Genomic DNA, 26,561 nt, shown 5'->3' on the forward strand with positions numbered 1-26,561 from the left:
TTGAAGGGCATAGGCAGATGGGGGCTGAATAAAAGGAGCTCTCTTTCAGAGCTCAAGAGCCGTGCACAGTAAAGAGTTATGCAGGAGGAGGGGACGTGTTAGCACTCTCAGTTTTCTGAGACAGGGTTCAGTGGGCAGACTAGTCTGTTACAGTAACAAGTATGAATGACGTCAGCTTCTGGCAGGGGAAGAGCTGACATGCAGGATAACAACAACTAAAAAAGGGATTATTTGCACAACTATTCTGCGTTTTGTTGAAGAAGCAACTGCAGGTATTTCTAAATGAATCCACAGACCATAAATCGGCTTCTTATTGGGGAGGAGCTGACAGGCAGGATAATAACAAATAAAAATGGAATTATCTGCACAATTATTCAACCTTTCTTTGAAGAAGCAACTACTGTACAGATATTTCTAAATTAAAACACTGACCACAAACGGGATTGTGGCAGGGGAGGAGCTGACATGCAGGATAACAACAATTAGAAAAGGAATTATCTGCACAATTATTCTGCGTTTCTTTGAAGAAGCACTACAGCTATTTCTAAATAAATCCACAGACCACAAATCGGGCTTCTGGCAGGGGAGGAGCTGACATGCAGGATAACAACAACTAGAAAAGGGATTATCTGCACAATTATTCAGCTTTTCTTTAAAGAAGCAACTACAGGTATTTCTAAATAAATCTACAGACCCCAAATCGGGCTTCTGACAGGGGAGGAGCTGACAGGCAGGATAATAACAAATAAAAAAGGAATTATCTGCACAATTATTCAACGTTTCTTTGAAGAAGCAAATACAGGAATTTCTAAAAGAATCCACAGACCACAAATCGGGTTCCCGGCAGGGGATGAGCGAACATGCAGGATAACAACAACTAGAAAAGGGATTATCTGCACAATTATTCAATGTTTCTTTGAAGAAGCAACTACAGGTATTTCTAAATGAATCCATAGACAAGTATTTTGTTTTTGAAAGATAAAGAGACTTTGCCATCTGATTTTTAAAATTTGGAAACATATTACACAGGGACAGATTAAAAATTTCCACTTTTTTGATTTAATGACAAAAATGAACAAATATATATATAACAAATATATAACAATGAAATTAAACAATTGAACGATTAAAACTAGAGTCCAACGAACAACACAAGCAAGACATTATGAAGCAGAGTGATCGTCTGTATTATCAGGCAAATTCAGTGGTAGGTTCAGACCTCCGGAGCCAAGCTGAGTTGAGTTCCCCACCAACACTAATAAAGCTAGGGAGATCTTTTTCTGTTCTTCAAGTAACTGGTTACAGAAGTTTCTGTGTTCGGCCGTCTGTTCAGCCAAGTTGACAGCTATCTGATGTAAATTCTGATTGGTCTGCCGCAGTTCCTGTATGATGGTATCCGCAACCGTTGAATTATTTTGATGTAAGGACTGAGTTTGTTTGCTGTACATGTCCATTAGTTTTCCCAGGGTGTCCTGCAATTGGTTAGAACTATTTGTTGCTAATCTCCTCTGAAGAAGAGTCCTTTTTCTCTTGCCCCGTGACGGCCTAACATATGGATGCCTTTCTTCTTGATGCTGTGCCGGTGCAGTTCGGGCATTCTCAGTGTCTATTACTGGCTCTAGCACTTTGCACGCTTTTTCAGGGTCTAAAAGGGTAAAATGAAAATGTTAATAAACCTTTATTACAGAAAATGTATATGTAGCACCATGCTCACGTACTTCTATTGTTGCTGTCCCCTCTGTATTTGCAGAACAGTCTGGCAGAAAAATCTATGCCCCCCTCGATTGCCACCTATAGAGCGGTTATGCTTTCATGTACGGTCTTCCTGCTGCCACCCCAATGTGCTCACTCCTGGCTGTTGCTATGAAGGTTTGGGAGGAGGGAGCAGATGAAGCTCTATTGGATTGGGCACACGTGCATTATGGACTGGGTGCAAAAACGTAGGAGGCCACTCAATAGTGTTACAGAAAGCACGCATGTGGATTATGGGTTGGGCGCAAGGATGCATGAGGCCACCAGAGTGACAGTGGGCACATGTGTGCATTATAGGCTGGGTGCAAGGATGTAGTAGGCTAACTGATATCACTACAGTGGACATACATGTGCATTATAGGCTGGGTGCAAGAACGCAGGAAGCCACCTGATAGTATTACAGCAGGCACACATGTGCATTATAGGCTGGGTGCAAGAACGCAGGAGGCCACCTGATAGTATTACAGCGGGCACACTTGTTCCTTATAGGCTGGGTGCAAGAACGCAGGAGGCCACCTGATAGTATTACAGTGGGCACACTTGTTCCTTATAGGCTGGGTGCAAGAACGTAGGAGGCCACCTAATAGTGTTACAGTGGGCACACGTGCTCCTTTTAAGCATTGTGCGAGGATGTAGGAGGCCACCTGATGGTATTACAGCAGGCACACGTGTTCCTTATAGGCTGGGTGCAAGGACGCAGGAGGCCACTAGATAGTATTGGGCACATGTGTTCCGTATAGGCTGGGTGCAAGGACGCAGGAGGCCACTTGATAGTATTACAGCGGGCAAACGTGTTCCTTATAGGCTGGGTGAGAGAATGTAGAAGGCAATCTTCTAGTATTGCAGCCTAAATTATAGGCTGACTGCAAGGATGTAGGAGGCAACCTGATAGCAAAACAGTGGGCACACGTGTGACTTATAGGCTGGGTGCGAGGATGTAGGAGGCCACCTTACAGTATTACAGGGGGCACACTTGTTCCCTACAGGCTGGGTGCGAGGACGTAGTAGGCAATCTGAAACAGAGGGAATACAGCATGAGACCTCTTCTGTAACATGAAGCAGGAGTAGATGCTCCACTCAAGGCTCTGACTCTCCCCCCACACACGACTGGAGCAGGTTCTTTTTGGTCGTAAACTCCTGGGAATCGACTCTACAGCAACTCCAAAAATGGACAGTGACCTGCTCACTGTATTAAACATCTCATATACACTTATCCATCAGTTCAACGACGAGACCAGTCCCCATCCCAACACGCTTTACTTGGTAAGGAGCTTTCTCATAGGAACAAATGATTAAAGAGGAACTTCACCCTAAAGGGGAAGTTCCATTTTATGCCCTTCCCACCCACCCCCCCCCCTTCTTCTTTTAGAACTATTTTTTGATGGGCAACGGGCAGTTTCATCAAAAGTTCTCCCCACCCCCCGCAATCTTCTGGGACACGTCATAAGTCCCAGAAGGCTACAGGAACATTTACAAAATGCAGCGAGGCTCACGCATGCACAGTGGGAAGCCGGCTGTGAAGCTGCAAGGAGTAACCAGCCTGCAAGGACTAACAGCGGCTTCCTACAGCTAACATGCCAGGACTCATGGACCGGGAAAGAACTGGACCCAGGTGAGGACAGCACCAGATCCCTGGACAGGTAGGTGTCCTTTTATTAACCGCCCCATGTACATATACTGCAGGAGGGCAGCCCTTTAGCGCAAAATCACGTACCTATACGAGATTTTTTCTTCCGGGTCTGGGGCGTGCCGACAGCGAACCACCCCCCCTGTGATTGGACACAGTGGGAGCCAATCAACGGGTCCGGTGGACCCGATGTCCTCTGGGCTCCACCGACTGTTCCTGAGTTCCTGATGTAAACAAGGCAGATCGCTGTTCTGTGACAGAAGATAGAGATCTTGTGTTTCTGCTAAGCAGGAACACAGATCTCTGTCTTCCTAAAGTACAAGCACCTCCCTCCCCCACAGTTAGCAAGCACTCCCAGGGAACACATTTAACCCTTTGATCGCCCCTCATGTTAGCTCCTTCCCTGCCAGTGTCATTAGTACAGTGACAGTGCATTTTTTTTAGCACTGATCACTTTATTAGCACCACCGGTCCCCATAAAAGTGTCACTTAGTGTCCGATTTGTCCGCTGAAATGTCGCAGTCCTGCTATAAGTCACTGTTCGCCGCCATTACTAGTAAGAAAAAATAAATAAATATCAATAAAAATTCCATAAAAATATGTTTGTAGGAACTAAAACTTTTGCGCAAACAAATGTGTGTGTGTATATATATATATATATATATATATATATATATATATATGTGTGTGTGTGTGTGTGTATATATATATATATGTGTGTGTATATATATATATATATATATATATATATGTGTGTGTGTGTGTGTATATATATATATATGTGTGTGTGTATATATATATATATATATATATGTGTGTGTGTGTGTATATATATATATATATATATATATGTGTGTGTGTATATATATATATGTGTGTGTGTGTGTATATATATATATATGTGTGTGTGTGTGTATATATATATATATATGTGTGTGTGTGTGTATATATATATATATATATATATATATATATATATATATATATATATATATATGTGTGTGTGTGTGTGTGTGTGTGTGTGTATATATATATATATGTGTGTGTGTATATATATATATATATATATATATGTGTGTGTGTGTGTATATATATATATATGTGTGTGTGTATATATATATATGTGTGTGTGTATATATGTATATATATATATATATATATATATATATATATGTATTACATTACACACCTAAACTGATGGAGGAATTTGATTTTTTTAATTTTTTTTTTCATTGGACGTTTTATAGCAGAAAGTAAAAAAAAAATTTTTTTTTCTCTTTTCAAATGTGTCGGCCTTTTTTTGTTTATAGCGAAAAAAAATAAAAACCTCCAGGAGATGATCAAATGCCACCAAAAGAAAGCTCTACTTGTGGGAAAAAAAACAACATCAATTTCGTTTGGGTACAGCGTCGCACGACTGCGCAATTGTCAGTTAAAGTAACGCAAAGAAATGGCCTGGTCATAAAGAGAGGTAAATCTTCTGGAGCTGAAGTGGTTAAAGGAGAAATACGGGGGAAAGCTTGTTTGGCTGTACTTCTTCTGTGGATCGCAGAAGTGCAGTTTGTTCTGCACTCCTGTGACCCGTTTTCATCTGTTGGATGACGTCACTGAGCCCCGGTCCAGGCTCGGGCAAGATCGTGACAATGGAGTCGGGATCCGCCCACATGCCTGGACCAGCACCCGGCAAGCCACAAATAGAGCTTTCTTTTGGTGGTATTTGATCACCTCTGCGATTTTTTTTATTTTTATTTTTTCTGCTATAAACAAAAAAAGAGCGACATTTCTTAAAAAAATATATATATTTTTTACTTTCTGCTATATAACATTCCCGAAAAAATAATAATGTAAAAATGTTTTCATCATTTTAGGCCAATTTGTATCCTGCTACATATTTTTGGTAAAAAAAATCCCAATAAGTGTATTTTGATTGGTTTGCGCAAAAGTTATCGCGTCTACAAACTAGAGGAAAGAATTATGTCATTTTTATTTTATTTTTATTATTTTTTTACTATTAATGGCGGCGATCTGCGATTTTTAGCGGCACTGCGACACTGCGGCGGAAGGATCGTACCCCTGACTGACATTTTTGACACTTTTCGGGGGACCAGTGACATTACTACAGTAATCAGTGCTAAAAATATGCACTGTCACTGTAATAATGCCACTGGCAGGGAAGGGGTTAACAAACGCCGGGGACAATCAAAGGGTTAAGTGTGAGCCTAGGGGGTGTTTTCTAGCTGTGGGGGGGGGGGTTGTGGAATCAACACAGAGACCTGTGATCCTACATAAGAGGAATACAGGAGCTCTGTGTTGATACCAGAGAGAACAACTGTTGTTCTCTCTCCACGGGTAGCGATAGCAAGTGCCCGGCGGCAATTGCGGCTGCCGGCCCCGTGAATCAGCTTCCCCTGCTGGCTAATGGCCCAGGATCGCTCCCGCCGATCGCCGCACAGGTACGGCGATTGGCGCAGCCGAGCCAGCCAGCCGCAGTATATCTGCGGTGGGGCAGTCGGCAAGTGGTTAAAAGTCAGCAGCTCCAGTATTTTTCAAACAGGGCGAAGAACGGCTTTAAGCTCCTTGCCGAAACGCGTTGGACTGTTCGAATCCCGGGTGGACTTATCTCTTTGATGGATTGATGAATAAATGGATATGAGGTGGTGAGCGGTTCACCATCTCTTTTTTTGGAGTTTCTGTCGATTCCTTTTAAGCAAGTCCACCGCTTGGCAGCGGATGGGTAGGTGTTATAGGTCCTCACTTTCACTCACTTTCATTGGCTATGGAGTGACAACTGGCCTCTTCCAGTTGTTCTGTGCTTTGTAATAAGTGATGGTCTGTAATACAGAGAGAGGAATCAAATACAGAACACAATGATGTAGAAAGGTCTAAACTTCAATACGTTTCCTTCAAGGAAGGATTCGAGTTATTTCAGCTTACGTGGATTATCTTCAGACACCAACAGTTCCTCTGGCTGCACTGATGTGGAGGGGCTTGGTGAATGTTCTACCAAAAAAAAAATCAAAATATTTGTTACAAATTTAGAATTATTATTTTTAAGGCATACTTCACCTTTTTAACTCATTTGAAAAGGTGGACTAGGAAAAGTCACCCACCCCCAGCACCCCTACTTTCACATCACTTCACAATCGCTCAGTGTCCGCTACTCCTTTCTGTCAATCCCTCTAATGGTTTCCATTCAGTGTCCTCCACCCCTCTCTGCCAAGCCCTCCACTGACTTCCATTCAGTGTCCTCCACCCCTCTCTGCCAAGCCCTCCACTGGCTCCCCATTCAGTGTCCTCCACCCCTCTCTGCCAATTCCTCCACTGGTTTCCATTCAGTGTCCTCCACCCCTCTCTGCCAATTCCTCCACTGGTTTCAATTCAGTGTCCTCCAACCCTCTCTGCCAATTCCTCCACTGGTTTCCATTCAGTGTCCTCCACCCCTCTCTGCCAATTCCTCCACTGGTTTCCATTCAGTGTCCTCCACCCCTCTCTGCCAATTCCTCCACTGGTTTCCATTCAGTGTCCTCCAACCCTCTCTGCCAATTCCTCCACTGGTTTCCATTCAGTGTCCTCCACCCCTCTCTGCCAAGCCCTCCATTGGCTTCCATTCAGTGTTCTCCACCCCTCTCTGCCAATTCCTCCACTGGTCTCCATTCAGTGTCCTCCACCCCTCTCTGCCACTCTGCCAAGCCCTCTACTGGCTTCCATTCAGTGTCCTCCACTCCTCTCTGCCAATTCCTCCACTGGTTTCCCATTCAGTGTCCTCCAACCCTCTATGCCAATTCCTCCACTTGTTTCCATTCAGTGTCCTCCACCCCTCTCTGCCAAGCCCTCCACTGGTTTCCATTCAGTGTCCTCCACCCCTCTCTGCCAATTCTTCCACTGGTTTCCATTCAGTGTCCTCCAACCCTCTCTGCCAATTCCTCCACTGGTTTCCATTCAGTGTCCTTCACCCCTCTCTACCAATTCCTCCACTGGTTTCCATTCAGTGTCCTCCACCCCTCTCTGCCAATTCTTCCACTGGTTTCCATTCAGTGTCCTCCAACCCTCTCTGCCAATTCCTCCACTGGTTTCCATTCAGTGTCCTCCACCGGTTTCCATTCAGTGTCCTCCATCCCTCTCTGCCAATTCCTCCACTGGTTTCCATTCAGTGTCTTCCATACCTCTCTGCCAATTCCTCCACTGGCTTCCATTCAGTGTCTTTCACCCCTCTCTGCCAATTCCCCCACTGGTCTCCATTCAGTGTCCTCCACCCCTCTCTGCCAAACTCTCCACTGGCTTCCATTCAGTGTCCTCCAACCCTCTCTGCCAATTCCTCCACTGGTTTCCATTCAGTGTCCTCCAACCCTCTCTGCCAATTCCTCCACTGGTTTCCATTCAGTGTCCTCCAACCCTCTCTGCCAATCCCTCCACTGGCTTCCATTCAGTGTCCTCCACCCCTCTCTGCCAAGCCCTCCACTGGCTTCCGCTCACCCAACTAATTAAATTCAAAATACTTACAACATCTTACAAAGCCATCCACAGCTTAGCCCCCAGCTACATCACTAGTCTAGTCTCAAAATACCAACCTAATCGCTCTCTTCGTTCCTCTCAAAACCTCCTGCTCTCTAGCTCCCTCCCATACTGGCCTCCAGGAATTTTCCAGAGCCTCTCCAATCCTATGGAACTCCAATTATCTCCTACCCTATTAGCTTTTAGACGATCCCTGAAAACCTTCCTCTTCAGAGAAGCCTATGCCACCCACACCTAACCTCCTCTTCAGAGAAGCCTATCCCACTCACACCTAACAACCGTACTTACATTTTCTCCTTCAGCTCATCCCTCGCAGTTATTGCCTTTTTTTTCACATGACCCTCCCTTCTAGATTGTAAGCTCTAATGAGCAGGGCCCTTTAATTCCTCCTGTATTGAATTGTATTGTCTTCCCTCATATTGTAAAGCGCTGCGCAAATTTTTGGCGCTATAAAATCCCAATCAGAGGGAATCTTTCTGCATTTACTAATACAGGGCGGCCGTTCTGGGTAGGGGACTCTGGCGTCCCGCTTCTGTTGTGATAAGTCGCAGCAGAATCCGATCAGTGGGTGGCGGCCAATGGATGACCGCCGGCACTCGCTGATCAGCAAGGAAAGACACACACCGGACGAAGCTCTGCCTATGATGCCCCCCCCTCGCTGCCCTCTGCTGCTTCTACCGGCTCGCCCGGAGAAGGAATCCAGAAGTTTGCCATAGAGCTGACCGAGGACCAGACAGTCCTTGGCAGTCTCTATGACCTTTGGAGGCTGGGCAGGATGGTATGACGTCACGTCCGGCCTGGCAGATGTAAACACTTCCGTGTGCTCGCCTGGGAAGGCCGAGATCATTTTTTTTTTGTTTTTTTTTAATCTCAGGCTTTCCAGCCTAGAGGAGAGATGTGGGGACTTATAGACCCCCGATCTCCCCATAAAGAGTACCTGTCATGTTCTATTTCTATTACAAGGGATGTTTACACTCCTTGTAATAGGAATAAAAGTGATCAAAAATGTAAAAGGGAAAGTGAAAAAAAAAAAAATTAAATAAATAATTAAAGCGCCCCAGTTCCCACGTAATTCCCTTTAATAGGAATAAAAATGATCAAAAAAATATTTTTTTTTAAAAAAAACAGTAAAAATAAAAAATAGCTAAAATAAATAGGAAAAAAAAAATGAAAAATGCACCGTCCCCGTTAGCTCGCACATAGAAGTGAACGGATACATAAGTTCCACCTACATATGTAAACGGAGTTTGGGGGTTCTGAGTAAATTTCTAACAAAAAAAATGATGATTTTTACATGTAGGAGAGGAGTGCCGGAATAGACCGGTATGGAAGGTAATTCGGAGCAGAGGAGTCAGGAGAGGAGGACCCTTCTAATCCGTCTTGCCAAAACACTTTACGGTAGAATATGATTTTCACCAAAAATAAATATTTCACATATTAAAACAGACAAATCTTTATACAACTGTCTGCACAAAAAAAAAAAAACACACACGTACCTAACAAGCTGTCCCACGCCGTCTCTAACAATCACATGATTGGTCAGCGCTCTCTCTAGGCTCCCAGTTGCGCTGGGTCCTCTTATTGTTTATAGCGGCACTCGGCTCTTCTCATATTTGTAAAGGGAAACCATCGTATCACCATTTCCTTACCATCCTCCTCATAGGATAACATGGAATCTTCATCCGTTTGTCTTCTATTGTGGAACGCATCAAGGTTTGCCGCTGTCTCTGCTCTGGAGGAAGCCGTGCCAGGCCCCTGTTTGGTTGCTGCTTTAAAAAAAAAAAAATGTTTTAAATGTATTATTAAGTTAATATTATTATTAAATTATTATGAAATGTATGATTTTATTTATTAATAATTATTACTATTACATTATTAAATATTATTTTATTATTAAATTATTATGGAAATGTATAATTTTATTTATTAATAATTAATATAAAATTATTAATAAATATATAATTGTATTTATTATTAAATTATTACTATTATTATTAAATGTATAATTTTATTAATAATTATTCATATTAAATTATTATTAAATATATAATTGTATTTATTATTCAATTATTATTATTTTTAAATTATTCTTAAAATGTATAATTTTATTTATTAATAATTATTAATATTAAATTAATAAATATATAATTTTATTTACAGAAGGTGTTACTGGCCAGCGTGGTGTCTCACCAATACAGGAGGTGTGATACTGACCAGTGTGGTGTCTTACTAATACAGGAGGTGTGTTACTGGCCAGCGTGGTGTCTCACCAATACAGGAGGTGTGTTACTGGCCAGTATGGTGTCTTACTAATACAGGAGGTGTGTTACTGGCCAGCGTGGTGTCTTACTAATACAGGAGGTGTGTTACTGGCCAGCGTGGTGTCTCACTAATACAGGAGGTGTGTTACTGGCCAGCGTGGTGTCTCACTAATACAGGAGGTGTGTTACTGACCAGTGTGGTGTCTTACTAATACAGGAGGTGTGTTACTGGCCAGTGTGTTGTCTTACTAATACAGGAGGTGTGTTACTGGCCAGTGTGGTGTGTTACTAATACAGGAGGTGTGTTACTGACCAGTGTGGTGTGTTACTAATACAGGAGGTGTGTTACTGGCCAGTGTGGTGTGTTACTAATACAGGAGGTGTGTTACTGGCCAGTGTGGTGTGTTACTAATACAGGAGGTGTGTTACTGGCCAGTGTGGTGTGTTACTAATACAGGAGGTGTGTTACTGGCCAGCGTGGTGTCTCACTAATACAGGAGGTGTGTTACTGACCAGTGTGGTGTCTTACTAATACAGGAGGTGTGTTACTGGCCAGTGTGTTGTCTTACTAATACAGGAGGTGTGTTACTGGCCAGCGTGGTGTCTCACTAATACAGGAGGTGTGTTACTGGCCAGCGTGGTGTCTCACTAATACAGGAGGTGTGTTACTGACCAGTGTGTTGTCTTACTAATACAGGAGGTGTGTTACTGGCCAGTGTGGTGTCTTACTAATACAGGAGGTGTGTTACTGACCAGTGTGTTGTCTTACTAATACAGGAGGTGTGTTACTGGCCAGTATGGTGTCTTACTAATACAGGAGGTGTGTTACTGGCCAGTGTGGTGTCTTACTAATACAGGAGGTGTGTTACTGGCCAGTGTGGTGTCTTACCAATACAGGAGGTGTGTTACTGGCCAGTATGGTGTCTTACTAATACAGGAGGTGTGTTACTGGCCAGTATGGTGTCTTACCAATACAGGAGGTGTGTTACTGGCCAGTGTGGTGTCTTACCAATACAGGAGGTGTGTTACTGGCCAGTGTGGTGTGTTACTAATACAGGAGGTGTGTTACTGGCCAGTGTGGTGTCTTACTAATACAGGAGGTGTGTTACTGGCCAGTATGGTGTCTTACCAATACAGGAGGTGTGTTACTGGCCAGTGTGGTGTGTTACTAATACAGGAGGTGTGTTACTGGCCAGTGTGGTGTCTCACTAATACAGGAGGTGTGTTACTGGCCAGTGTGGTGTCTTACTAATACAGGAGGTGTGTTACTGGACACTGTGGTGTATTACTGGCCACTGTGGTGTGTTACTAATACAGGAGACGTGTTACTGGCCAGTGTGGTGTGTTACTGGCCAGTGTGGTGTGTTACTAATACAGGAGGTGTGTTACTGGCCAGTGTGGTGTCTTACTAATACAGGAGATGTGTTAATGGCCAGTGTGGTGTCTTACTAATACAGGAGGTGTGTTACTGGCCAGTGTGGTGTCTTACCAATACAGGAGGTGTGTTACTGGCCAGTGTGGTGTGTTACTAATACAGGAGACGTGTTACTGGCCAGTGTGGTGTGTTACTGGCCAGTGTGGTGTGTTACTAATACAGGAGGTGTGTTACTGGCCAGTGTGGTGTCTTACTAATACAGGAGGTGTGTTACTGGCCAGTGTGGTGTCTTACTAATACAGGAGGTGTGTTACTGGCCAGTGTGGTGTGTTACTAATACAGGAGGTGTGTTACTGGCCAGTGTGGTGTCTTACTAATACAGGAGGTGTGTTACTGGCCAGTGTGGTGTGTTACTAATACAGGAGGTGTGTTACTGGCCAGTGTGGTGTCTTACTAATACAGGAGGTGTGTTACTGGCCAGTGTGGTGTCTTACTAATACAGGAGGTGTGTTACTGGCCAGTGTGGTGTCTTACTAATACAGGAGGTGTGTTACTGGCCAGTGTGGTGTCTCACTAATACAGGAGGTGTGTTACTGGCCAGTGTGGTGTCTCACTAATACTGGAGGTGGTCTAAAAAAAGAAAACAAATGCAACCACCACATATAATAATTGGTAAGCTGTAATATATTACATTTCTGGTTTGGGGTTTAATACCACTTTAATTCCATAAAGTCAATGTAACACCAAATGACTCTCCCGGAAATTGCCACCTTCGTACCCCAAACAGCCAATTGGACGGGGTGAGAATACGCCTCTTACCATGCTCTCTCGACGGGGGAAATCTCAGAAATAGAACATGTTCCTCATTATTACTCCAGTAATACAGGTCTAGTGGGGGGAAATTACAAATTCCCCCACAGGACCCTCGAAAACATGAGGATGGAGGGAACACCACCTGATGACCAGGTAAGTTCCCCACCACACACGTATCTCACACTAACACACATAAATATAAACACTTACTAATAAAAAAGTAAAGCCATCTTTCTTACCTCTCACATCTGATTCATTGTCTCCAGCAAGAATATCAGGTCCCAGATATTCCTTGAGCTTTTCTTCATATTCAAAAAATGTGACTTCTGGAGTTGGACCACTTACTTTCCCCACTCGCTGTTTTTGTTCTGATAATTTGGTTTTTATTTGTCTCTTTATATCATTTAGGCGTCTTTTACAGGTATCGACGTTCCGCTCCGCCACGCCGGCGGCATTTACGGCATCTACCACCTCATTCCAGATTCTGCTTTTGGCCGGGAAGGACATCTGGCGGGATAAGTGGCCGAATAACTTGTCCCAGTGCTTGGAGACCCTTTCGATTAAAATGGAGTTCTCTTCCATGGAGAATCTTGTATTCCGGGTGTGGTTGGTTATTCTCCTTTTTTTCTTTTTTCCATGCTCGTCACTTGTTGGGGAACCTTTCTGTGGATCTTCCGAAGGGATTCTGCCCCGTACCCTTGGACAGATGGCAGCTGGCAATAACACACCACCTTGGTCCTCTTCTTCTGTGTGCATATTTCCTTCCATTGGCAATGAAAATCACAGTTGACAATGAAAATCATATGACTCCTCCGTGCTGCTAGCTACGGATATCAATACTACTCGTTGCTCCCTCACTTAGGGCTCATTTACACTTGCTTCGACTTTACCACACAATAAAGAGCCTAACGCTTGAATATGCTTTGTTATGTGTGTTTGATCCTTCTGATCCCCACTCAGCAGATCCTTTGCTCATTAGTACACCTGTTCAGCAGATCCCCAGCTTATTAGTACCCTCCTTCAACAGATCCCCAGCTTATTAGTACCCTCTTTCAACAGATCCCCAGCTTATTAGTACCCTCTTTCAACAGATCCCCAGCTTATTAGTTCCCTCATTCAGCAGATCTTCAGCTTATTAGTTACCGCGTTCAGCAGATCCCCAGCTTATTAGTTCCCTCATTTAGCAGATCCCCAGCTCATTGGTGCCCTCCTTTAGCAGATTCCCACCCTATTAGTACCCTCATTAAGTAGATCCCCTGTTCAGCAGTACCCCCAAGCTCTGCTAATGCTCCACTCAGTAGTACCCCCAACTCTGCTGATCCCCTACTCAGTAGTAACCCTCAGCTCTGCTGATTTTCTGATTTGCTGAACCTCCTCTCTATCTGGTCCCTGCTCCCCTCCCGTTATATTGCTCCAATGTTGCTCACCACATACAGTATGATATTGCTAGTTTCTCCTGCTCCGGTCCAACAGCTCTGCTGATCCTTTGCTGCTCAGTCCTCTCCAGTCCCAGCTCACCTTCTGCTATACTGTTTCCATGTTGCACAACACGTGTGCCATCTGTTATTTGCTTGTTCGGGTCCGGACCCCGTTTACCGTCAGTAGTACCCCTAGCTTTGCTGATCCCCCACTCAGTAGTAACCCCCAGCTCTGCTGATTCTCTGATTTGCTGAACCTCCTCTCTATCTGGTCCCCGCTCCCCTCCCGGCTATATTGCTCCATGCTGCTTACCACGTACAGTATGACATTGCTAGTTTCTCCTGCTCCAGTCCAACAGCTCTGCTGATCCTTTGCTGCTCAGTCCTCTCTCTCCAGTCCCCGCTCACCTTCTGCTATACTGTTCCTATGTTGCACACCACATGTGCCGTCTGTTAGTTGCTCGCTCGGGTCAGGACACCGCTTACCTTCAGTAGTACCCCTAGCTTTGCTGATCCCCCGCTGAGTAGTAAGCCCCCATTCTGCTTATCCCCCACTTAATAGTAACCTCCAGCTCTGCTGATCCTCCTCTCTGGTCCCCGCTTACCTCCTACTATATTGCTCCCACGCTGCTCACCACAGGTGACATTTCTAATTTTTCCTGCTCCAGTCCCCCAGCTCTGCTGACCCTCTGCTCTTTCTCCAGTCCCCACTTTCCTTCTGCTATACCAATCCCATGTTGCACACCATGTGTGCTCTCTAATAGTTGCTCGGTCCAGACCCCGCTCACCTTTAGTAGCACACTCAGCTTTGCTGATCCTCCGCTCAGTAGTAAACTCCTGTTCTGCTGATCCCCCACTCAATAGTAACCCCCAACTCTGCTGATCCCCCACTCAGTAGTAACCCCTAGCTCTGCTGATCCCCCCTCAGTAGTAACCTGCAGTTCTGCTGATCCCCCACTCAGTAGTAACCCCTAGCTCTGCTGATCCCCCACTCAGTAGTAACCCCTAGCTCTGATGATCCCCCACTCAGTAGTAACCCTCAGCTCTGCTTATCCCCCACTCAGTAGTAACCCCCAGCTCTGCTTATCCCCCACTCAGTAGTAACCTCCAGCTCTGATGATCCTCTGGTCTGCTAATCCTCCTCTTTCTCACCTCCCACTATATTTTGCTTCCATACTGTGAACCACGTGTGACATTGCTAGTTTCTCCTGCTCCATTCCCGCAGCTCTGCTGATCCTCTGCCGCTCAGTCCTCTCTCTCTCGTCCCCGCCTTACTTCCGCTATAGCATTTTCATATTGCACACCATGTGTGCCGTCTATTAGTTGCTCGGCTACGGTCTGGACCCATATTTATCGTCTATTAGTTGCTCGACTTTGGTGCTCCACACTGCACCCTAGATGAAACATCTGCACCAGACACTCCCAGAATATATAAACATGAACCAGAAGTGACTGCTGATGATGTCTTTCTGGTTCCCTTGTTTCCTAGTGCATCCTGGGATAACTCACACCTGAAATACCTCCAAAACAAAGCTAACTCTGAATAAAAGCCCCTCAAAAGCTTCAGGTGTTGTAGGCGAGCGTTGTCATAAACTTCTATGGAGGCTTTGGAGAAGCTTTGAAGCACCAAGAAAGTGACATGGGGATCATTTTTGAAGCAGAGCAAGCACAACGTGTGACCAGGACTGTAAGGTCACCATTTTATTTAGGGACAGGTACTTTGATCAGCATTCAGAGTGCTTTAAAAAAAATCGTGTCCATGTTTTGAAGCAAGTGTAAAAGAGCCCTTACACATCTTACAGGAAAGCTAGGGAAGCTTCAAAAGACAGGATGGGCAACTGCACACTAATGCATAGAAACTCCAAAAATTTTTATTGAAACAATCCAAAATATTGAACATCACAACACCTCAAGGCAGGATAACTTGTTGACTCTGGTCATCCATCCTGACTTTTGAAGCTTTCGTGGTTGTGAGTCGAACCGGCACCTGCGGCACAGATTTTGGGCTAAACTACAAGTAGACCAACCTGGAGCGGTGAATTGTGCTTGTAGCAAAGGTAGGGGAGGGGAGCGGGGGTCTGTGATAGGGAGCTGTTTATACAAACTGATTCATTAAAAAAAAATATAGTTTTGTAGTTGCAGTTCAATGAGAACGCCAAACAAACGTCCAAGAGTTCACGGTAATTTGATGATAAAACTGATTTATAGCTGAATTAGGGCCAACGCGTTTCAGGGGCCAAACGCACATCAGGGCTTAAAATTTCTGACTGTGCTTAAATTGCCTCAGGTGAGCAGATACCAAATACAACTTTGATTTACTGCTTGGAAGTTTCATTAGAACACGGTAGTGAAAAGGTATCTTTTTAGCTGCAATCTTTAACACTAGCTCTCTCGTTGGAACATGTGTGTGTCGAACTTTGAACTTTATAGAAAGAAATAGCCAAGTAGCCACACCCTGCTTATGAATGCCAACTTCCCTCTACCTTTAAGTATGCAGTTCCATATTTGGGTGGGACTTTTCAGGCATTCTGAACTTCAAAATGGAACTTCAGGCTGGAAGGTGCTGCGGGTAATTACCTCCTTGATGGTTGCGGCAATCATCCACCGGGCCTCTGGTGACCTGGCTATGGTTTGGAGCTGGAGGATGACCACCATTTCGAGATAATAATGTAATGTTAGTATAGTAGAGCTGGCAACTTGGGTCTTGCTGAGGGAGGCACCCTCTTTGGGCTTATCTGGGGATTTGCTGGTCAAATTGGCTGTATATATATATATATATATATATATATATATATATATATTGTGATTGTGACAGACCCAACCGGAACAGGGGCTTTTGGAGGGCACTGCAGGGTAGCCTCTTGCCTACGGACTATGGCTTTTGAGGGGACTCTATTATTTGGGAGATGTGTGCCTGTGGGACCTTTGGGACGGTTTTGCTTTCGATTCTGGTCCATGTCTTCCTGAAACACACAGACTCTGGGAACCTAGGACCTGGATATAGATTTGGGGCCTTTGTGCCAAAACCAGCAATGACTGCTTCAACCCCCTCCTAGACTCAGAGGCTCAAAACAACCTGATGCCGGGATCTCCTGGTATAATCTGCTTATTAAGGGGTCTTTTTCTCATGGTATAATTCCCTATTGTGTGCCTTCTAGATGTGAATTCCTATTGTTAATTGAGTCGCCTATTGTTTCTGTCTGTCTGCTAGTATTGTGTTCACTTCACCTTGTTACCAAACTGATAGGAAAATTGCATATTTCATATTTCCTTATTATTAGTTGTCTAGTTGCCTCACAAATATCTAATAAAGCTTCTAATATCTTGGTTATTCTAGTAACTTTCAGCTCGCTCATATCATTGGAATGTGATTTTAAGCTGACTCTATGGACAAGCCAGCCCCCTCTGCTTCAGGAATTTTCCATTTTCCTAGAAGGTCATTTTGCTCTGACCATTTCCTACATACAAGAACTATATACCCCAGGTAGAACTTGTAGGGTTAGTCTCATCCAGAGCTTCATCATGTAAAAGGAAAGCGTCTGGTCTGATTGCCTGGCCACGCCTGTATGAGGGGACTCCGTGGCAGAAACAGCATCTTTAGTTAAGTGTTCTTGTTATATTTTCTTTATCTGTATCTTTCATTACTTTTAACCCCATGCCATCCGCCTAACGTACATGCACTGCGGCAGGTCCGCTCTATTGCACAAAAACACGTACCTGTACGTCATTTTGTGCAAAAGCCACTAGGGGACGTGCGATCGCACGCTGATTGGACAAAAGGGGAGCCAATCAGCGGTCCAGTGGACCCGATGTCCGCCAGACACTTGCAATCCCGAGAGAAGCAGAACGGAGGTCTGCCTATGTAAGCAAAGCAGATCGCCGTTCTGACAGGGGAAAGATAGAGAGAGGTCTTGTGTTCTTGCTAAGCAAGAACACGGATCTCTGTCTTCCTCCAGTCAAAGCCCCTCCCCTGCACAGTTAGCAAGCACCCCCTAGGGACACATTTAACCCTTTAATCGCCCCTGGTGTTAACCCCTTCCCTGCCAGTGTCATTAGTACAGTAACAGCGCATATTTTTACCACTGATCACTGTATTGGTATCACTGGTCCCCATAAAAGTGTGAAAAGTGTCAGTTAAGTCCTGTACACACGTACCGATTGTCGGCCGAACGATCGGCCGTCATTTGTCCAGTGCTGTCCTGTTGGTTGAAAAGTGCTAAAGACTGCACACAAATTTTCTCGGCCAACAACAGCCGACTGCAGAAGTGATGTCATGTGATGGTTAACTTTCCGTGTGTTTTTTCTTCTCTGAGCATGCCCAGTCTTGCTCATCTGCTGTTTGTCGGCCGAATTCTGTACTAACTGGGGAACAATCGGCCGTTCTGGTGTTGGCCAACAAAAATGTTATAGCCTGCACACCAGATTCTGTTCGGCCGAAAATTCGCAGTCGGTTGTCGGAAGCATCATACTAACAAGCCGAAAATCGGCCGATCGGTCGGTGGCCGAATATTTACGGCCGACAATCGCTACGTGTGTACGGGCCTTTAGTGTCACATTCGTCCGCCTGCAATTTCGCAGTCCCGCTAAAAATCGCTGATTGCCGCCATTACTAGTAAAAAATAAATAAAAATGCCATAAAAATTTCCATAGTTTGTGGACGCGATTGCGCAAACCAATCAGTATACACTTATTGGGATTTTTTTTTTTTTTTTTGTAGCAGAATACATATTGGCCTAAATTTATGAAGGAATTTTACATTTTTTTATTGGATGTGTTTTATAGCAGAAAGTAAAAAAAAATATATTTTTTTTTTCAAAAAAACTGTCAGTATTTTTTTGTTTATAGCACAAAAAATGAAAATACCACCAAAAGAAAGCTCTATTTGTGGGGAAAAAAAAGGACATCAATTTTATTTGGGTACAGCGTTGCACGACCGCGCAATTGTCAGTTAAAATAACCCAGTGCCGTATAGCAAAAAATGGCCTAGTCACGAAGGGGGTAAAACCTTCCAGGGATGAAGTGGATAGTGAATGTTATATTTTTAAGTATTTGTATGATCTCTCTTTGCACATATCGAACACAACCCCAAAAACGTGACAAAACACAAACTATTGTGGGATTTTATATGTTTATTAGATTACTGCTTACTTAGATCACTGTTTATTTTTACTGTGTGTACTGCTATTACTGTTTACAGTTTGCACTGTTTAGGATAACGTGATCAAGATTTTGTGTGCTATATATTCTGTGTGAGTTTACAATAAAGAGAGTTCCAGTTTGCACCTAAGCTAGTGTTGTCTAGTTCTTGGGTGCAATTCCCAGCTAGAATACCTGCTTAACCACTTAAGCCCCAGAAGATTTTACCCCCTTCCTGACCAGGGGGTTTTTTGTGATTTTTTACTGCGTGACTTTAACGGACAATTGCGCGGTCGTGCGACGCTGTACCTAAACGAATTTGACGTCCTTTTTTTCCCACAAACAGAGCTTTCTTTTGCTGGTATTTGATCACCTGTGCGATTTTTACTTTTTGTGCTATAAACAAAACAAAAAGAGTGTAAATTTTGCAAAAACAACAATATTTTTCACATTTTTTTATATGAAATTCCCCCCAAAAAAATGTAAAAATCAAAATTTTTTAACATTTTTGGCCAATTTGTTTTCTGCTACATATGTTTGGTAAAAAAAAAAAAATCACAAAAAGCGTATTTTGATTGGTTTGCGCAAAAGTTATTGCGTTTACTAACTAAGGGAAAGATTTCTGTCATTTTTGTTGGTTTCTTTTTTTTAACGCGTAATGGCGGCGATCTGCGATTTTTTTTTGTGGTACTGCGACATTGCGGCGGACAGATCGGACCCTTGACTGACATTTTTGACACTTTTGGGGTTACCAGTGACATTACTGCAGTAATCAGTGCTATACATATGCACTGTTACTGCAAAATGACACTGGCAGGGAAGGGGTTAACTTTATTGGGGAAGGAGGGGTTAAGTGTGTTCCTAGGGGCGTGCTTTTTACTGTGATTGGACATGGCTACTAGTGTAGGAACAGTGATCAACGGTCCTACATAGTAGAACCGTATGACCACCATTCCTACACAGGGGAGAATGACAGGCGGCTTGTTTACATTAGCTGCCTGCCTTTCTCCCTTCACGGAGGACGATCGCGAGTGACCGGCGGACATCGGGTCCACCGGTCACACGCACTGACTTCCTAGGGAACGAGCCGGGGGAGGGCGCGCGCTCGCCCGCTATTGGCTCACAAGGAAGTGACAGGCTAGTGACGTATATATACGTCACTTTGCCTGGCCGGGGCTGACTGCCGACGTATATCGTCGTGCGGCGGTCGGCAACCGGTTAAAGGATTGGAGAGTGGAGGAAGCTGTATCTTGGAGGAGGCACCCAAGCTGGGTGCCAGGCACAGTGATCTCTTGCAGCATCTTGTTCGCCTGAGAAAGCCACCTAAGTTTGTTTGAAGTAAAGTGACATACACCCAATATGTCTTGATTGCTGTTGTGGCCTTATGTATTCCCTTAACTTTTAGTGTGTATTTTAATATGTGTAATAAATAATACTCATGTTATAGACTTATAGGCGTATATGTAGAATGCCTGAAGTCCCGCCTAAATATGGAGTTGCATACTTAAGGGCAGAAGTGAGACACCACCACGATAAGCAGAGAAAACATAAACCACCATGACGCAAGCATTTTCCTAATTTATTTCATGTACACCGCATGTTCATTACTTACCGGTGTTGTTATCTAGAGAAGCTTCTTTCCGTTTAGTGGTCACCACCATCCCAGCCGCCTCCCTAGACTGCCGATTACCCCTCATCTCCTCCTCTTCCTCTTTAACTTCGACTTTTATGTACATTTGTTCTTCATGCTAAACCGACAGAAAGATAGAAAATAATATCAAAATGTGAGGATGAATAAATTCAGACTTCATAAAAGAGAACAATCCCATGCTGGAGTCATTTTATGTGTTCTACCCACCTACCTGATGATGGTGGGGGATGGTGTGATCTTCCTGTGTGGAATCCCGGGAATACAGAGGAGGGGGACATCTCTCTGGTGGGTTCCCATTACTGGATCCATCTGTAGGAAAGACACACTGACTGAATACATGATCAAAATAATTTTTTCCCTAGGGCCAAATCCGTAAAGTAATATCCAAAAAAGATGTGGGACCAGGTAAGCCGGAACCCGTGTATCTAAATCAGACTATAGAGGCTCAGCATAGGAGACAAAAGTAAATATTATTGTACAAAATTAGTAAAAACAGAGGCACACAAGCCTAAAAACGATCCACCAACAATTATTTGTATAAATTCTACAAAGGTAATGGAAGAACATGGGTACATATCATATAAGATATAACATCATGTGTAGGACTGTATGCTTCCAGTAACTCAAGATGCCAGGTCAGTCAACGTTTCGCTGATAAAACAGCTTCTTCAGAACCCGATACGGCAGGGTGGAGTAACAAATTTTTGCAGTGGATTGTGAGAGTTCAACAAAGTACAATCTGGGGGGCTAGCACAGGGGCACCAGGGCCAAACACGCAGGTGGCGAGGACATGTCAAGAGGCAAAATACCAAAAAAAGCCTGAGAAGTTCAAATTAAAAGATGAAGACTGCGCATGGTCACCAGTAATATTACCACTAGATCGTGTGCCCCTGGGGGCGGGCGTCGAGCCCAATGGTTGCCTGATTGATGGACGGAGCCAGCAATGGCCGATACACCTAGAAATGACAGCTGGGGGAAAGTGCTCTATGGAGACAGTAAAATGCGGACAACCAACAAGGGGGCGCTAAATGATCCATGATTCGTCAGCTCACCGCCCGCTTCCAGGAGCTCCTTGGTTAGAGTCGTTCACTCCACCAGGCTTAGCAGAGTCAACTATGGAACCTGTGAGTCACAGTGCCTTACTGGCACACTACCATCTCCCTGCATGGGCTTGTGATCTATTTACCAAATGTCAGTCTGTTTAGTTTTCACCACCACAAAGTAACGGTTTTGGTATCGGGAGCATCTGGGCAAGTACCGATACTTGCTCAAATGCCTGGTATCGGCACGGATACCGATACTGGTATCGGTGCATCCCCTCCTAAAATGTGCTTGGTTACTGTGTGAGGAAGGTGCTTGTACTAGGGGAAGGCAGAGATCTGTGTTCCTGCTTTAAAGAAACACAGGATCACTTACCTTCCTTAAGGCCCGTACACACGAGTCGAAATCCGGCCGGGAATTTTCGTCCGACGACTGATCTGCCGATTTTCGGCTTGTTAGTATGGTGCTCTCGACAACCGACTCCGACTTTTCGGCTGACAAAATTAGGGTGTGCAGGCTATAAAATTTTTGTCCACCGTCAAAACACGTCCGATTTTCGTGCAGTCAGTACAGATTTCGACAGGGAAAAATCTTATGAGCAAGACTGGGCATGCTCAGAGATGAAAGGACACAAAGAAAGCAATCCAACACATGACATCACTTCTGAAGTATAATTCTGTCGGACGACAAAATTTGTGTGCAGTCTAGAGCACATTCCAACCAACAAACACCACTCTGGACAAAAGACGAACGACCGGTCGGCGGAAATTTGTTGCGTGTGTACTAGGCTTTACTGACAGAACAGCAGTCTGCCTTGTTTACATAGGCAAACCGCCATTCTACTTCTGTCCCAAACGATATCCAATCACAGGGGGAGCGGGTCGCCTGTGCGCGCCCCAGACCCAGAAGTGCAGGATCACATACAGGTATGTGATTCTGTGCAGAGCGGGCCGTCTTGCGGCAGTTAAAGCGCGTGGGGCGGTCGGGAACTGGTTAGGCAGAACAGTTTTCAATAGGCACAGGCAGCAGGAGAGTCAGGTGTTTATTTCTCCCTTACAGTGTTTATTAGGATTTTTATTCAGGTGATAGGTTCATTATTACCGATGATATGAAGGGTGGCTGGTTCTCTATTATGATTTCCTTTAGGGATCATCTCACCCGATAATGAGAAGTTCTACAGATTCTCAATCCATATACCTGAAAACGTCTTTAACGTTAATGACTCACCTGTGCAGACATCTACAGATTCCTTCATTGTCTTCAACCCAACCTCCTGCGAAGAATGCTGATAATCCATCACATACGCATCCTCTTCTTCCTTTTTAACTTTAACATCCATCTGTTCTTCAAGCTACAGCAACAGAATGATAGAAAATCAATAAGCTGAGATGACATGGAAGGTTGCCATCTCTTAAAGTCAAGAGTCACTTTGGGTTCCATGCATGTACCTGATGATGGTGAGGGATGGTGTGATCTTCCTGTGTGGAATCCTGGGAATACAGAGGACGGGGACATCTCTCTGGTGGGTTCCCATTACTGGATCCATCTGTAGGAAACACACACACTGACTGAATACATTGTTTCTATGTGTTTATCAGATGATGGGGGATCTAGGTGGACCCTCCGTACTGCTCTCTCCTTTACAATAAAGTCTCCCCTTACCCAATGATGTGAGGGGCGGCTGATTCTCCATCATGACGTCCTTGTAGAGATAATGTCACCCAGGGATGTGAAGGTCTACAGATCCTCAACCTAAAATCCATGCACAGTATTTAATCTTCATTACTCACCTGTGCCAATATCTTGAGAAGATTCCTCACACTTAATTGTTGCCTTTATCTCATCCGTCTCTCTAGGCTGCTGATTATCCATCACATATGCCTCCTCTTCTTCCTCTTTAACTTCAACCTTCATTTATGTCTGTTCTTCATACTAAACCAACAAATAACAAAAAATGACATCTTTAAGGTGGGAACACCGATTGGCTGACAACTACATGGAAGAGTAAGATTTCATACATTCTGGTGTCACTTGTGTTTGATCCATCTACCTTGATCACAGTGAGGAATGTTGTGATCTACTTTATTCATGTCAAAAAGATAAATGTAATACAATCGAGTTAATAATTTACCTATGACCCACCACCACCACAATAAAAATGATAATGTTATCACTGGAACACTACCACACATCCTCACCAATCACACAACACTTACTCATGATTATCTGAAGGTGGAACCACGCCAAAAAAGACAGTAACCTTGAAGCACGATAGTAAATCAGTCTTTAAACAGAAGATCTAAGGGAGCCCACAGAGCTTACACCAAGGTTATCATCAGGTCGGAGTACTACATCTGCCTTGGCAAGCCCAGAACTATGAGGAGCACCATCCATCTCTATCATTCAAAGCAGGACACTTGTGACACAGGTCCTGAAACACCTTTGGGTGCAGGAGCCACTCCCTCAGGTCCAGAGGCTGCCATCTGAGGAAGTACCCCTGTAAAAAATAAGGTGGACAAGGATGGAATGTGAAGTTCTGCCTAGGACAGAACTCTGACTTATGGTTTCCCCCTGATGGCTGATGTATGCCACTGCTCTGGCGTTTCCTGAATGAATCCAGATCTCATGACCCTCAGCTGTGAGGTCCTGCATTGCAGGAACACCAACCAGAATCAGATCAAATCAGAATGTGGATCGGGGAGAGGACGGAATCCAGAGCTCATGGCCCTCCAGCCGCGAGGTTCAGCTTTGCAGCGAAAAACCAGCCCAGAGTTCAGAATGTTGATCGGGAGAAGACTGAATCAAGATTTCATAACCCTCCAGCTGCTAGGTCAAGCGTTGTAGGGACCATCAGCCCAGAGTTCAGAATCTTGATTGGGAGAAGACTGAATCCAGATCTCATGACCCTCCAGCTGTGAAGTCCAGCTTTGGAGGTGACAACTAGCCCAGAGTTCAGAATGTTGATTGGGCGAAGAATGAATCCAGATCTCTTGTCCCTCCAAACGGCGAGGTTCAGCGTTGGAGGTGACAAGTAGCCCAGAGTTCAGAATGTTGATTGGGAGAAGACTGAATTCAGATCTCATGTCCCTCTAAACGGCAAGGTTCAGCGTTGGAGGGGACAACTAGCCCAGAGTTCAGAATGTTGATTGGGCGAAGACTGAATCCAGATCTCATGTCCCTCCAAACGGTGAGATTCAGCATTGGAAGGTGACAACTAGCCCAGAGTTCAGAATGGTAAAGGGGAGAAGACTGGATCCAGATCTTATCACCCTCCAGCCGAGCAGAGTGTCCGAAGCCTTCAAGGGACAGGTGAATATAAAGCAGGACTGTCCCAGCAAATCCGGGAATTTGGAAAGTATGGCTATATACATGTATAAAAATAAAAGTGTGTGACTGTGGGGGAGGGGGCATTAGAGTGTAAGCTCCTCTGGTAGACAGGTTAATTTGGCTGGTTGCTGGCTGGTTGGTAAGTAGTGACTGGAAATCCCTTCGTTTTTGATCTGCGTTTGCCCTTCCAGTGCTCCTTACTATCTAGACCAGTTATAGGTGGAGGAGGTGACCACTTTTTGCAATATCGTATAACGTTTATATTGGTCAGGCAACGCACTGACACCTTTGCTGCCATTGTGCTATGTGCTGGGTGTTCAGTGTGACCCTGCACCTTTAAGGAGGGGTGGGCTCCCTCCAGTCACCTGTCCTCCATCTATCTCATCAGAATGCATGTGCTCCCATTGTGGAGACTCTTTAAAGGTAGAGTTAGGGACTGCAGATATCAGGGTGCCTTGGCGTGGCCTGCAGCTTACGCATGTATTTGCAAATGTGTGCAACTAAACCCCTGTTTTTAACGCATACTGTTAGACAGGTTAATTTGGCTGGTTGCTGGCTGGTTGGTAAGTAGTGACTGGAAATCCCTTCGTTTTTGATCAGCGTTGGAGGTGACAACTAGCCCAGAGTTCAGAATGTTGATTGGGAGAAGACTGAATCCAGATCTCATGTCCCTCCAAACGGCGAGGTTCAGCGTTGGAGGTGACAACTAGCCCAGAGTTCAGAATGTTGATTGGGCGAAGACTGAATCCAGATCTCATGTCCCTCCAAACGGCGAGGTTCAGCGTTGGAGGTGACAACTAGCCAAGAGTTCAGAATGTTGATTGGGAGAAGACTGAATCCAGATCTCATGTCCCTCCAAACGGCAAGGTTCAGCGTTGGAGGTGACAACTAGCCCAGAGTTCAGAATGGTAAAGGGGAGAAGACTGGATCCAGATCTTATCACCCTCCAGCCGAGCAGAGTGTCCGAAGCCTTCAAGGGACAGGTGAATATAAAGCAGGACTGTCCCAGCAAATCTGGAAAGTATGGCTATATACATGTATAAAAATAAAGGGAGGGGGCATTAGAGTGTAAGCTCCTTTGGTACAGAGACTGATGTGAGTGGCTCAGTGATCTCTGTACAGCACTGCGGTATATGTCAGAGCTATATAAAGGTATAATAATAATAGTGTGTGACTGTGGGGGGACATTAGAGTGTAAGCTCCTCTTGTACAGAGACTGATGTGACTGTGAGGGGACATTAGAGTGTAAGCTCCTCTGGTACAGAGACAGATGTGACTGGCTCTATATACTAAGAGTGCATATTATCATCTGCTGGAGATAAAAGATGTCACAGTGACTATGGAGGAAGAGGACAGACATGAGGGGGGGGATTACTGGGTGTAAACAGTAAATAATATCTTATTACCTCCTCTGCTGCCAGTTCCAGCAATGTCTCCTTTCTACTTCCTCCCGATTCACCTCTGACCCGGAACTTCCTGTCTCCATCTTACATCACTTCCTGTCAGTGGCTTCCATAGAGACTTCTCATCTGTGCATCCCACTCAGTAGAAGTAGGCCGCCACCTTTTGGAGAATAGAGGAACTGCAGGCTTTATTCCAAAGTTGTATACGAGCAGTCCTCTGAGGTCAATCTTCACATTGGATGGGG

At 44.5% G+C, this 26,561-nt stretch overlaps 4 protein-coding genes across 4 annotated transcripts in view; all 4 read right to left on the bottom strand.

Moving 5' to 3' along the window:
* LOC309564420 (uncharacterized protein) overlaps positions 1-26,561 on the bottom strand; it is a gene marked incomplete at both ends in the record, with an annotated part of 648,900 nt that overhangs the window by 171,585 nt on the left and 450,754 nt on the right.
* The window catches only part of LOC309563485 (uncharacterized protein), a gene marked incomplete at its 3' end in the record, with an annotated part of 314,854 nt that overhangs the window by 150,252 nt on the left and 138,041 nt on the right, over positions 1-26,561 (bottom strand). The gene's annotated exons all lie outside the window — the stretch shown is intronic.
* The window catches only part of LOC309563489 (uncharacterized protein), a gene marked incomplete at its 5' end in the record, with an annotated part of 118,075 nt that overhangs the window by 2,836 nt on the left and 88,678 nt on the right, over positions 1-26,561 (bottom strand). Inside the window, 1 exon segment of the mRNA XM_082267882.1 lies at positions 22,814-22,937. Coding sequence (XP_082124008.1) covers positions 22,814-22,937 — 124 coding nt within the window.
* LOC309562740 (uncharacterized protein) lies at positions 1,143-20,638 on the bottom strand. Its single transcript, XM_082267028.1, has 6 exons — positions 20,507-20,638; positions 12,580-13,101; positions 9,541-9,660; positions 6,314-6,379; positions 6,145-6,210; positions 1,143-1,645 (listed from the first exon to the last, which is right to left on the bottom strand). The coding sequence occupies exons 1-6, from the start codon at positions 20,628-20,630 to the stop codon at positions 1,164-1,166; spliced, it is 1,380 nt and encodes a 459-aa protein (XP_082123154.1). The 5' UTR covers positions 20,631-20,638; the 3' UTR covers positions 1,143-1,163.

The sequence above is a fragment of the Pelophylax lessonae genome, assembly GCF_965119305.1.
Source record: "Pelophylax lessonae genome assembly, chromosome: 9".
Lineage (NCBI taxonomy): Eukaryota > Metazoa > Chordata > Amphibia > Anura > Ranidae > Pelophylax > Pelophylax lessonae.

Excerpts from the sequence above, each read along its gene's own strand:
- LOC309562740 (XM_082267028.1), bottom strand. The coding sequence starts at position 20,630 with ATGTACATAAAAGTCGAAGTTAAAGAGGAAGAGGAGGAGATGAGGGGT. Across the intron at positions 9,661-12,579 it reads CAATGAATCAGATGTGAGAG|CAGCAACCAAACAGGGGCCT; the intron begins GTAAGAAAGATG and ends TTTTTTTTAAAG. Across the intron at positions 6,380-9,540 it reads GTTATCCTATGAGGAGGATG|AACATTCACCAAGCCCCTCC; the intron begins GTAAGGAAATGG and ends TTTTTTTGGTAG.